The sequence below is a fragment of the Anoplophora glabripennis genome, unplaced genomic scaffold (genome assembly GCF_000390285.2).
Source record: "Anoplophora glabripennis isolate ALB-LARVAE unplaced genomic scaffold, Agla_2.0 scaffold406, whole genome shotgun sequence".
NCBI lineage: Eukaryota > Metazoa > Arthropoda > Insecta > Coleoptera > Cerambycidae > Anoplophora > Anoplophora glabripennis.
This window is the reverse complement of record NW_019416508.1, coordinates 44,093-57,136: the sequence shown is the minus strand read 5'-3', so window position 1 is coordinate 57,136 and position 13,044 is coordinate 44,093. Positions and strand designations below refer to the sequence as shown.

The 13,044-nt window shown below is 33.3% G+C and overlaps 2 protein-coding genes across 3 annotated transcripts; both read right to left on the bottom strand.

Annotated features, from left to right (window-relative positions):
• Positions 1 to 723: 723 nt before the first annotated feature.
• On the bottom strand, positions 724 to 10,929 carry LOC108909972 (C-1-tetrahydrofolate synthase, cytoplasmic). Its single transcript, XM_018714453.1, has 15 exons — positions 10,815 to 10,929; positions 10,547 to 10,610; positions 10,254 to 10,452; positions 10,043 to 10,179; positions 9,622 to 9,856; positions 9,438 to 9,549; positions 5,776 to 6,001; positions 5,549 to 5,722; positions 5,354 to 5,490; positions 4,970 to 5,302; positions 2,212 to 2,640; positions 1,892 to 2,144; positions 1,549 to 1,834; positions 1,038 to 1,190; positions 724 to 983 (listed from the first exon to the last, which is right to left on the bottom strand). Exons 1-15 carry the CDS (start codon positions 10,912 to 10,914, stop codon positions 894 to 896), a joined length of 2,928 nt encoding a protein of 975 aa, XP_018569969.1. The 5' UTR covers positions 10,915 to 10,929; the 3' UTR covers positions 724 to 893.
• An 855-nt stretch (positions 10,930 to 11,784) lies between these two features.
• Positions 11,785 to 12,616, bottom strand: LOC108909971. 2 transcript variants are annotated; one of them, XM_018714451.1, is made up of 3 exons: positions 12,503 to 12,616; positions 12,018 to 12,195; positions 11,785 to 11,933 (listed from the first exon to the last, which is right to left on the bottom strand). In XM_018714451.1, the coding sequence occupies exons 1-3, from the start codon at positions 12,503 to 12,505 to the stop codon at positions 11,866 to 11,868; spliced, it is 249 nt and encodes an 82-aa protein (XP_018569967.1). In that variant the 5' UTR covers positions 12,506 to 12,616; the 3' UTR covers positions 11,785 to 11,865. The 2 variants fall into 2 exon arrangements, with proteins under 2 accessions (XP_018569967.1, XP_018569968.1); XM_018714452.1 differs by having other exon boundaries at positions 12,018 to 12,198; positions 12,505 to 12,575.
• Between the last annotated feature and the right edge of the window lie 428 nt (positions 12,617 to 13,044).

Genomic DNA, 13,044 nt, shown 5'->3' with positions numbered 1-13,044 from the left:
ATCAAGAGCGCCAGCAGGACGCCGCCGGACGTACCCGCATTCCAGGAAGGGTCTACGACGGGCTGGCGCCAGCGACCAGATGCGTACTCATATACCTACGACCGACTCCACACACAGAGACTCTCCAACGAACACTCACCCCGTCAACACGTCTTTTTCTATACAACTTAGTTTTCAATAAAATACTTTATTATTACCGTTGAGAGAGCATTTTATTCTTGCGGTACAGCGAAAGCAACCCTCAAACCTAATAGCACTCCGCGGTTTTTTCATCTAAAATGACCCTTTGAACGATTCATGCAATAAAATTGCTTGAACGTCATAGTTCCTTTTAACCCTGTTTTTTTGGATATAATCAATAGCCTAACGTGGCGTGCATCAGCTGTGTAGCACTGTTGTCACATTGTAATGAAACTCCCCGATATTAATACTCGCTGTATTTTAAAAACTGTCAATCTTATGCCCCTTTAGTATACAACTTTTTTGTTCATTTATGATTACTTTATCTCGTGCTGAAGTTATGGCAGTCATACTTCTTACACTCTGTATAAATTTCCAAGTTCGGAGAAGTTTTAGCAACAATGCATCAAATATTCATATAAATAAGATGAGAAAACTTGTTTTTATGCAGACTAAAATTCCATACGCCACCCAGCCGCAAATTTAAAGATATTTTGAGAAAGGGCCCCTTGCGAGAGAAACGCTGAAAATAAAAATGCAGAATCCTAAAATAAAATAAATTTACTCCTTTAACATTTCTATGTGTATATAAACGTATATATCAGTAAATTATTTTTCCTTTAAAAACCATTCACGTAATAACTTTGGCATAGATTTATGCATATCTACAAAAATAATATTTTTGGTAACATAAAATCTCATTAGAATTCGATTTAAAACAATCCCTCGATTTCTCCAGTTTCGATGTTCAAGTCGATGTCGTATATCGCTGGTCTTGTTGGTAATCCGGGCATTTTCGTTATCTAAAAAAAATTTAAACAATACACAAAAAGAATTAATTTGTGAATGTTACATACCGCTCCAGTTAACGGTATAACGAATCCGGCTCCGACGGATATGGTCATATTGGTAATAGGTAAAGTGAAACCAACTGGTGCTCCCTTAACCGTGGGGTCCGCGGTCAGGGATAACGGTGTCTTCGCCATGCAGACTGGCAAAGTACCAAAACCCTAAAAATTGTACCTTGTTAAAATAGAGATTTAAGAAAATATGTCGGGAATTCCACAAGGAACTGATTTTGGACCGGTTCTTTTTCTGATCTGCATTAATGAGTATAAAAATCTCCAATTTTTTACTTGGACTATGCATATTGCATTGCGTTACTTCAATTACAGTACCTTATAAAGTTATTTATTTGCCTGTTTAACGTCAGTAATGTGTGTTTGTGTGTCTTCATTGTTAAATTTCAGTGGGACATTGTGAAAAACATGTACAATTCAAGTCTGTCCAGTAATGGAGAATGAATATTCCAAAAAAGCTTGTTTTTACGAAGGAATTTAAGAAAAAAAAGTTTTAATCTGAACTTACTTGTTCCTCATACTGACGAATCTTCTCCAATGCTTCCTCAGAATAAGTAATCTCCCCAGCGCCGTACATCTCTTTGCTGATTATTTCGATTTTATCCTTCAACGGCAAGCTCAGCTGATACAGGAACTTGAAGTTACTCGGGTGTTCGGTAGCGGCATACATGGCTTTGGCCAAATCGACGGCTCCTAGACTGCCCAACGCCCAATGCTTAGAAACCACCGCATCAAAGGCACCCGATTGCTTACAAGCGTTTCTTAGAAGGTCTATCTCAGCCTGGGTGTCCGTCCTGAAACAAAAACAAATGGTTTAAAGTTTGTAAGCACGGGAAAGTGATAGTACTCACGCTCTATGGTTGATAGCCACTACAACGGGCACGCCGAATTTGACCGCGTTGCTGACGTGCTTAAGGACGTTTGGTATGCCTTTACGAAGCAAATCTAAATTCTCTTGGGTGTATTCTGGAGCGAGGGGTGATCCGGGTGAAACGGTGGGTCCTCCACCATGCATTTTCAGCGCTCTTATCGTAGACACTAATAACACGGCACTGGGGATGTCACCGGAAGCTCTGCATTTGATGTTGAAGAATTTTTCCATGCCTGAAAAAAATAATACAAAAAATTCCAGGGCTTGTTACGAACTCCTGTATTTTTAGTGTCATCTTACCGACTTCTGAAGAAAATCCGGCCTCGGTAACCACAATCCCGTCTTCTCCCACCAATTTCAACGCGATTTTATCCGCTATGATGGAATTAGAACCGTGAGCGATGTTGGCGAAAGGTCCGGCGTGTATGAAAACCGGAGAACCCTCCAACGATTGTAAAAGTGTGGGTTCTACCGTGTCTTTCAGGAGTACCATCAAAGCACCCGTCACACCTAAATCGTCGGCTGTAACAGGCTTGCCCTTCCTGTCAAAAGCCACCACCATCTGTGCCAAGCGTTCCTTGAAATCCTTAAAATCCGTGGCTAAAGCCAGAATCGCCATTATCTCGCTGGCTACGCTGATGGTGAAACCTTCTTTCCTTGTCAGACCTTTTTCCGTTGGGGATTCGCCGATTGTCAGTTCGCGGAGGTATCTGTCATTGATATCCATGACTGAAAAAATATTTTGGATGTATAGTTCAGTATATGACGGTTTTTAGGTCCAAATTCTTGACACGCACCGATTGACGTGGAATTTTAACAGTAAGTAGAGAATTGCTCAAGAAACAAAAGTTACATAGTGGCGATGTGTGCTTTCACCCTGGGGCACCCATTTTATTCGCAAAAATCAATAGAGGGTTGAATTCTAAGCAAAAAATGATCTATAACGTTTTTTCCAAAAATTAATATTTTCCGAGTTATTTGCGATTGAAAATGTTGATTTTTCATCTAAAAAATGCATGTTTTTCAACCATTATTGATAAATAACTCGAAAACCTTGCGTTTTATCGAAAAACCCATATAGAGCAAAAATAAAGCTTTTGAAGTAACGAATCGATTTATTTTTTGTTGATTACCGTAGATGTAATAATAACCAAGTTATCACTCTCTAAAGGTGAAATAATGGCAAAAGAACTAATTTTTCGAAGAAAATGAATAAAACCTTTTTTAAAGTGCTTGGAAAGACCTTTAAAATGCTTTTTGAAAAAATTTCTTAGCTCAAAAACTCGCGGAATTATAATGAAAATAATATGGTCATCTCATTTTTTTCGAAGAAAAAATCAACAATAAAATCTATGGCTGAACCATAAAAATAGATACTAAGCGTAATCCATGTACAGTTGACTTTATTTAGGTACTAATAATAGGCTTTGCAAGTTTGACTTGTTTAGAATGCCTAAATGTAAAATAAAAGTTTGAAATAATGAAAAAATAATTTTCTTAATTTTAAAAAAAAATCTATTTTTTTCAAAATAACTCAAAAACTAAACAACACAAGATACGTGAAAAATTCAGGGGTTCAAAATTAAAGCTTTTTAAATTTTTCTTTAGAGCAAAAATTAACTGATTTTAAGTTTTTTAGTTTGCATTTGCGTATAAGGACCACCTTCTTTGAGCCCTTAAAACCTAAAAATCTCGAAAACGAAGAGTTCAGGACTCTTCAAATATAAAGGTTGATTTGTAGCTCTTGCAATTCCCTGAAAATTGCTTTTTGGAGCGATGAAAAATATTAAAAATTAAAAAAGTTATCGTGAAAAAACGAATTGTATTATTCAGTGAAAATTGTCGGATCGTGTAAATGGCTTCATTTCCAATAGTTTCCGAGGCGTAATATATGCACAAACACACACACGCACATGTCCAAACAGAGGAAGTCGACAATGGTGATGGTTCTTTAAACGATATGTAAATTTTTGATAATAAAGTATAATTGTATAATACACAAATAATTTTTATTTTCCCTTTCGCTAATTACATAATTTAAGTTTCGAGTTTTAAGTAATCTCGGATTTAGTAAAGTATCGTTAAGTGTTTTGAACCAGGTAAAAATTCTTCAATTCCTCATTAAGGTTTGTTTTTAAGGGTTGAAACGTTGCAATGAATCATCAATAACATTATAAACAGTGATGAGTCTTTCATTCATTATAAATGCTATGAAGATGTGAAAAAAATTTTTTGCTTTATTTTCTGGAATAAGGGTTGTTTTTTAAAGGTTGAAACGTTGCAATAAATCTTGTATTATTTCATAAACAGTAAAAAATATTCAATTCTTCAATATTGCTCACCCAAAACATTTCAGAGCCGCGAAAAATAATTTTTGTTTTTTTTCCTTTTAAAGGGTGGATTTTAAGGGTTGAAATGTTGCTACAAATCAAAAATTATTATTTAAAACAAAAGACTGCTTATTCTATTGACACAACACTTAAATCTGTGGTTTTTACGTTTTTTGCAAGAAGGGGTAGTTTTCACCCCCTAAAAACAATAAGCACACATTATAGATATGTAACTTTGTAACTTTTGTAAATGAGGGTGAAATGAGCTTATTCACCAATTTTCATGAAAATCAGTGCATGTCAAGAATTCGAAGGTAATACCCCACCACACAACTGATACGTCATCATCTGGTGACATCACTACTTGTGGTTAAGTAATCATAAATTACAGTTGGCGCACGTGTTGTTAGCTTTATTTAATAATTTGGCACCATGCTTTCATAGCCTTAGCTAGAAATCTTCGACCTGCGTTTGTTGTTCTCGGGCCAAGCTTTGTTGGAGCGATTTTGCTATCAGAGCCCTTAGACCTGCCCTGATATTAATTTCAGTTCTTATTGTTCTAAAACTGGTGCGGATGGAACCTCAGGACCTAGAGGATCTGATAGCGGGTCAACCCACACAAAGCCTAGCCCGAGAACAAGGATAAGTTAAAGGCTATGGAAGTACAATGTAAGTAGACAGCAGTATAACAACCTGAAAAAACAATAATTTAAATGTGACTGGCTTACCTCTGTTCCAAACAACATTTTTAGGATCAATATCCAATCTAGCGAACTTCGACCTTTCTTCAGGGGTCAAACTGTCGGGATCGGTTTTGTCGATTCCAAGCCGTTTAAGTCTCCTCAACTGGATATTCGAGAACTTTCTCTCGCCCCTTATTTTAGGCACCAGACGATCGTAGAGGGCCTGGTCCTTTTGGGTAGCTTCGTGAAAGATCCTTGCGTCTAATTGGGCCGCTAAAAGGTTATTAGCTGCCGTGACGGCGTGGATGTCGCCCGTCAAGTGGAGGTTGACGTCTTCCATCGGGATTACTTGCGAGTAACCACCGCCAGCGGCGCCACCTGTACGATTAATAATCAAATAATTGTTGCAGGGTTATCGTAATCTGTTACCTTTAATGCCAAATGTAGGGCCTTGCGAAGGTTGTCGCATTGTGGCGAAGGCATTCTTTTTCAGTTGCGTGGACAAAGCTTGTACCAATCCTAACAAAGTGGTACTCTTTCCTTCTCCGAAGGGAGTTGGTGTCATTCTGGAAACAAAAAAAGTTCAATGTAAAACTAAAATAGAATTGTAAAACTTTATTTTACCCTGTAACGACTACATATCGCCCGTTCTTCTTGTCCTTGAGCCTGTTCAGTATCGACAAGGAAACTTTCGCCTTCTTGCTACCATACTGTGAAATTTCAGAAGGAGAAATTCCTATTTCTTCCGCCAGTTGGGTAATATCCTTCGGTTCTTGCGCTCTAGCGATCGCAATATCACTGAAAACCAAACGATATAATTTTGGACACCCTATATATTTGTGTTCTGGTACCTTGGTACTGGTGTCTGCAGCTTCAAAGGCAATGGCTTTAAATTCCAGCTAGTGTTGAGTAAGCGGTCAGCAGCTTTCTGTGCACTTTGCACGGTATTCTTCATCAGCATAGTAACGGTCATTGGTCCCACACCCCCAGGGACCGGGGTAATGTGGGACGCTACCTTGCTGACTTCGTCATAGTCTACGTCACCTACTAAGGCCTGTCCTGATTTTTTCGACGAGTCTAAAAAGGATCCACAAATGTGGCAATTATATTTAGAAAACTATGCAGTTATTCTATTTCTTGTTTGCAAATATAGTGATACTAAAAAAAAATATTTAATCAGTAGCTTAAAAAAAATAAATTAAATATAAACTTTAAGCGGCACTAATTTTACAAAGAAGCGTTTTGAAAAGTGATAAAACTTGTTTACTCCCCTTAAGATACATGTTTGTTGTTTGCAATGAAATTTTACATAACTTTGATACCAAGTCATAAGACTGGATAATTAAAAATCTGTTATCATAGAAGTTCAGTAACATGATATTTAGATACATTAGTTAATTAAAAAGAGGTTATCGAAACTATAATAACGTCGTGAAGACAGTAATTTTATTTACTCGGAGTTCGACAAAATATTTGATTCATCAAATCACCTAGAGCATTTTTTTAAAGAAATGTTGAGATGTTTCAATTAATGGTGTAACATTAGATGTACGTTTTTCAAATCATTATGTAATAAATGCAAATAATATAAAATGAGAAAAAAAAAACTCCAAGGTGGTTTTGAATAAATTTAAATCATAAAAAATATTATATACAGTGTGGTCGATTTCAAATGGAAACAACCTTGTACAAAAATTTATTGACTGATTTAATTTGGGTTTTTTTAAGAAGGAGCTAAAAAGCCTATTACATTGTGTTACATTTGATTTTATTTTGAATTATCAACCTACTTTTTATTTATTTTTTCAAATTTGACAAAAATGGATTAGCAAATTTGTTATTATCGGGCTACACACTGGATTCTGCACCCGCTCAATTGAATTCCTTCAAAATTTCCAAAAAAATATTGCTGATTGTAAAATTAACATTAAAGATTTTTTATCACTTCTGTTCTTAAACAATTAAGCGATGTCTGGAATTGTAAATAAATTAAATCTACATATAAAATGTTCAAACTTTTATCAAATTTGACATTTGAAAAGAAAAGTAAAAAGTAGGTTTGAAAATAAATTCAAATGTGTGATGTAAGCAAATTTTTTATGAAGATGTTTCCATTTGAATAGAGTCGCAGTATATTTAACAGAAAAACCAATATATACAAGGTATTTTGACAATACAAGAGCGTCATTGAATAGCCAGGGAAAAATCCTAAAACTTTTGTATTTATCATTTTTAAAGAAAATGCACTACTGAGGAGTTATTCAGGGGTTTCCATACTTTTGTGCCGCCCTGTATATCTAGCAAATAGTTCAGAACGTGTAACACCTTGTAGCAAGAATATGTCCAAAATTTTATTTAAAAAAAAATCATCTTTAACAGTGTATCTCAAATATAAACGACGAAAGGCCCATGACGAGAAAAAAATTGTCTAATATTTTGAGGCATTTATGGCGCCATTTTCAAAATACCCTGTATATAAATATTTTTTTTATTATAATTACTTATACCAGGGCTATCCAAAAATGTTTTTCCATTGGGGATAAAAAACAATTTAATATACAGGATGTGCCAATTTAGATGTACAGACCATGAACATAAGAAAAAAAAAAAGAAATTCTAATATTTTTTATTAAGTAAACCCTAAAAACACATATTTGGAAACTTTATTTTTCTGAAAATTGCAAATTTTAAACCAGCTACTTTTTTTTGGTGCCAATTTTACGTGACAATTTTTTATAAAGATGCAAGTTTGCTGGTATGTTTTTCTGTTTTAATAATATAATTTTTTCTGAATTAATGTCAACAAAAAAGGTCACACAAGATTTATACCTGTTTTTGCAAAATTAGTCTAATGATTAAAAAAATAAAACTATAATTTTTCAAAAATTGGCACATTAAAAAATGTAGCAGGCTTTGGGTTAAAAATTTTGTAGTACATCATGTTAGATTTTGAATAAAAAAAATTGTTATTACAACTCTTCAAAAATTTACATTTGAAAATGTATAAGGCGTTGGATTTACAATTTTAGAGAAGTTATAGTTTCTATATATGCGTTTTCACCATTCATTTAATAAAAATATTGAATTTAGTTTGTTTTTTACATTGTAGCTGGTCCACATATAATTCAGGATACCCTATATATTTTTACAATAATTTCTAATAGTCCTTATTATTTTTTATAAGCATTAATAGGAAATTCAATAAAAAAAACTGCAAGTACTGACCATTTTGTTTCCTTGAATCCATGTTTAGGGAACACTAATTTGATTCTTATCAATATTGCCAATATTGATTAAAAAATGTAAACACATAACCCGGAAGGTAAATGTGTTACTAATAGGTGATTTTACACTTAAATAATGTATAAGATGTGAAATTGATACTACATGGTTGAAAGAGATCCAGAATTGGACTACAAATATTTTAAATATCAAATCTTTTCGAATAATACATAATGTTTCTGGGGATATGTTTGAAAATTGTATTTAATTGTATTTAATCTGAAATATTTCCAAATTACCATTTTATTACAGAAAGCAATAAGTACATAAATAAGGAAATTTAAAAAAATATACAATACAGTCCTGACCACTCCAATTTACCACATTCTTCATCCAGTACTAACTACGTGTAATTTTCCAATCATATAATTTGCACAATAATACCACTATAGTAGAATAGAATTATAAATGTATAAACAAATCATTTTGTAGCCAATATAAAAATAGGACAATGTTATTCTATTCAGTCATTGTTGATTTTAAAGTTAGACAAATTAGTTTTTCAGTAGTTTTAGCTAAAAGCAATTTAATAAATTTTTCTGTTAAAAAAATTATTTACTTGTATATTATAATCATATTTGTCAACATATTTAGTATAAAAAATTATACTAACCACTTTGTTTGTCCGATTCCATATTTCAGCAATACCAATTTCACGCTTGTTAAATATTGCTGGTATTATTTCGTGCACTTTCGCTCACTGTATCTTTATTAACAATATAGTGAAAGTGAATATAGGAACTAATACGCTATGTAGTGTCCAGATATAAATATTGCCCCTTCCCTACTATTTTTTGGACAGATAAGATAGGGAGATCGGTCAGCAATGATAATGAAACGGCATCTGGCTTATTAGTTGTCAATGTAAACGTGAACTACGATGTCAAAAGATGGCACTGCTTAAATTACTTTTGTTTTAAAACATTTGAATTACTAATCAACTGGCACTTGATTTCAATTTATTTTCAGAGTTATGATTTTTTTATCGTTATTTTGCAGTAATTCTTTGTTTTTGTTTTATTATTCAAAATATCACATTATTTGGGATTTATTAAATATTTTGCTACTTCTAATGATTTTTTTTTAATATTTACTTAGGTAAATGGTAAAAAAACTACTAACTTATTAAGACTTTGTATTTCGAGTTTACTGGTCAAATATGTGGTGGTATTTTAAAATCTCATACAAACAGGCTCATTTAGAACGTAAACGATAAAAAATTAGTACCCACCTGGAACGGCATTGATGCCACAGTCTATAACGACGGCTCCAGGTTTCACCCAACTACCCTTGACGAGTTTAGCCTTGCCGATGGCCACCACAAGGATATCAGCCCTCTGGCACTACAAGAAATGTTATTCAAACACTATTTCTTTAATTTCATGAAGAAGACATCGGAAAATCTTCCACTTTACCTGTTCCTTCAAGTCCTTCGTTTTCGAGTGGCAAACCGTTACAGTAGCATGATGCCACTTCAACAATTCCGCCGCTGGTGTTCCTACAATTTTACTCCTGCCTAAAACTACCGCTTGGGCGCCTTCCAAGGTAATACCTGACCGCTTTATTAATTCTATGACACCGTTAGGCGTGCAGGGTAAAAATCTTGAAAGATCTCCAACGGCTACCCTTCCTTCATTGATCGTATTTAAACTAGAAAAAATGTCATCTAAACCAACCAAAAATATGGAAATATATCATTTTTCCTCTTCAACCCATTTAGGAGTTCTACGCGGCTCTAGTATTGGGCCTTTACGATCAAGACTTTATATTAATAATAATTTTTTTTTCAACTGTTTCTGAAACAATTTTTTAAAGGTAACTAAGATTGGTACTTACCCATCAACATCCTTTTCAGGAGAGACCAAGTCTGTTATCAAATGAGAATCGATGACATTCTCAGAATCTAAAGGCATCTGTACGATAATTCCATGGACGTCTGGATCGTCATTGAGCCTGTGAATTTTATTTAAAAGCTAAAAAATCAAAGAGTGCCGGGGTATAATTTTCCTATTAACAGAAACGTGTAAACGTGTGTATAAATAAGTACCTCCGTCTCAGTTACGGATCTAGGTAACCGGATATGCGTAGCCTTTATACCGATCTCAGACGCTGCCTTAATTTTCATCCGAATATATACATTGGAATCTTCTCTACCACCTACTTGGACAATGGCTAAACCTGGTTGAAAATTCGGTATTTTCTTCTGTAATTCTGCCACATCATTTCGTAATTGCTCCTGTATTTCACTGAATGAAAATTAGTATTTTTATTAGCAGCTTATTATCACATACATGTTCTAATAAGAAATTCAGATGGTAAGTACGTAAATAAAATTCTTACCGTGCAATAGCAGTCCCCGAAAGAATTTGGGCCTTAGCAGATGCAGTCATCTTTGAAAACTTATCTAAAATGATCGAAATCATTTACAATACACATCATATATCCCCTATGAACAGAGGTCAAAAGTTATCAATGGTGTTATTTTCACATCGTAATTCCAAAAGATATCCTCTTACACAAAACTTAGATGAACTTTTACCTTCTTACACAATTTTAAAGTGATATATAAATAGATATTTCTGCAATATTCTCATTATGTGGTACTTACTTTGCCCATTTTTGATTTTGATTTTTTCCAACTGTTTTGGAGGGTCTATATTTAAAGTCTTAAACTCAATGTTATGGATTATGGCCCGTCCTGTAGGCATCTTGATACCTTTGATAGTAATAAAAAATGTATAAAAGAAATATCAATAGAATCACAGCCTGCAAATTATTTAACACAAATACATATGTATAATGCGAGGTTACCCGAAAATTTTGACTTGGCGGGAAAGTTATCAGTTTGTACTAGAAAACGTGTGCACTGTGCAAAAATAAAAAGACACCAAAAAAGCAGTAATTTTTACACCTGAATGTTGCTCGTCTTCTTCAGGTAAATTTAAAATTGATTTGGTTGTATTCAATTTTGCAAGATTTGTATTTTGTAAACTTACTATTCGTACACAGTATTCTGATAAAAAGCATTTGAATTTCTAGGTACTTTGAGGAGGTAATATATTTTTTAAGATTTGTTGAAATAATGATATTAGGTACACTATTAAAAGGTTATCAACTCTGACCCTAGACAGTTTTATCTTGTACACAAGCAAATGCATTGATTAAAGAATTAAGGGATTGTGTCAATATTGTTTTAGATAAGTAAATATTATTCATATTCTGGAAATAATGTTATAATTATACTTGTATTGTAGTAGTTTACTATAAATACTTGATTTTTGAAAACACCACCCTAGGAGGTTGAATATCTGTCTACAGTTGATTTCTTGTGTTTTTCGTTACTCCTACCAATACTTTCGGGAGTTTGTTTTATCCACATTATTGGGAAACAAGTTCAATGTCGATAAAGCATTAATATTTTGCTAATCTATTTCAAAATTTATTTACTACTACTTTTATATGATGAAATGAATTATATTTTTAATGTAGTTTGGCCGAATTGAGAAATCGGCATTAACAAATTTATTTTCCAAGCTTATGAATTATGCCTAGTAGTTTTCAGTTTAGATGCAAAAAAATTTTTCAGAGTTTCTAATGAAGTTTTATTGTATTATGAATTAAATATAACAAAATGCTACACAGACTATTATAATTATTTTTTAATGGTGTTCGGCTGCTTCTTTGCGACGAATTTCTGCCCATTTCGCTACATTTTCAGGTGAGTTGGCTGAAAACAAGAGAATATTGTAAAATTAATACATTAACAATGGAATTAAAATATCATTGAACAAATAAACAATCTTGCAATTACCCAAGTTGCTAATGGATTTGAAGACTGGAATGCAAATTACAATGGACAGAGCATAGTACTTCCAGATCCATTGGTTTGTGAAGTAATGTCTGTAAGGAAATTGTGCGATTTTTGCAGAAAAAGTGTAGGGAAATTTCATTGGCCTGGAAACTTTTTCTACTTTGTCTGACATTGTGACCTAAAACAAATGAAAGATTGATAACGTAACAATCGTAACATTATTTAGATGTAGAAGGCCTTGCACTCATTCACAAAAAAGATCAGTCAATGGTTATTCTGAATTAGACTTCTATATTGTATTTTCAAATATTTGTACATTACACGAATTTTTCATTATAAAATGGAACTTATAGATTTATGTAATCACTAGCTTAACCTTTAAATTTTTGAGTAATTTGGAAGATACGAAAATAAGCATTACAAAAGTATCAAAAATGAAAGTATTAGGCCTTATATCAGAACTGGAATGTTTTAGAAAATCTTACCATTTTTTTTCTTTAATTAAATTAAACAAAATTACGTGTGACCACCAGAAACTCCAATAAATTTCCTTAGAGTATGCGAGTAGCGGATCGAGTAGGCTGTGACAGTGAACTGAAAAATGAAAGGTTTCAGTAATACAAGGTCACTGGTAAAGTCGTACGCTATTGGGTAAAATATAGAGCTGATCTCACACTACCCAATTAAAATGTACTAAACAAAGACACAGACCGTACATAACGTTTCTATTTCATAAATTCTATTCTATTGATTGCGTTTGTCAAACGTCAAAATGGTAACTCACTGGAGAAGAGGTACGTTCACAAATAACATAATGTTGTTGCCATATATACATTCTATGTCCGAATGATGTTTAAGCAGATTTCTATTTGAAGAACAATAGAGTAAACTATGAAAGTTATTATAGTAGTTACAGTACGAAAAAAATACTACTAATAAATAATACTTATTATGGAGATATTTCACGTGTGTAAAGCTGGTTGCCTATGCACCAGTAACATTCGTTTTAACAACAATAGTGGAGGTA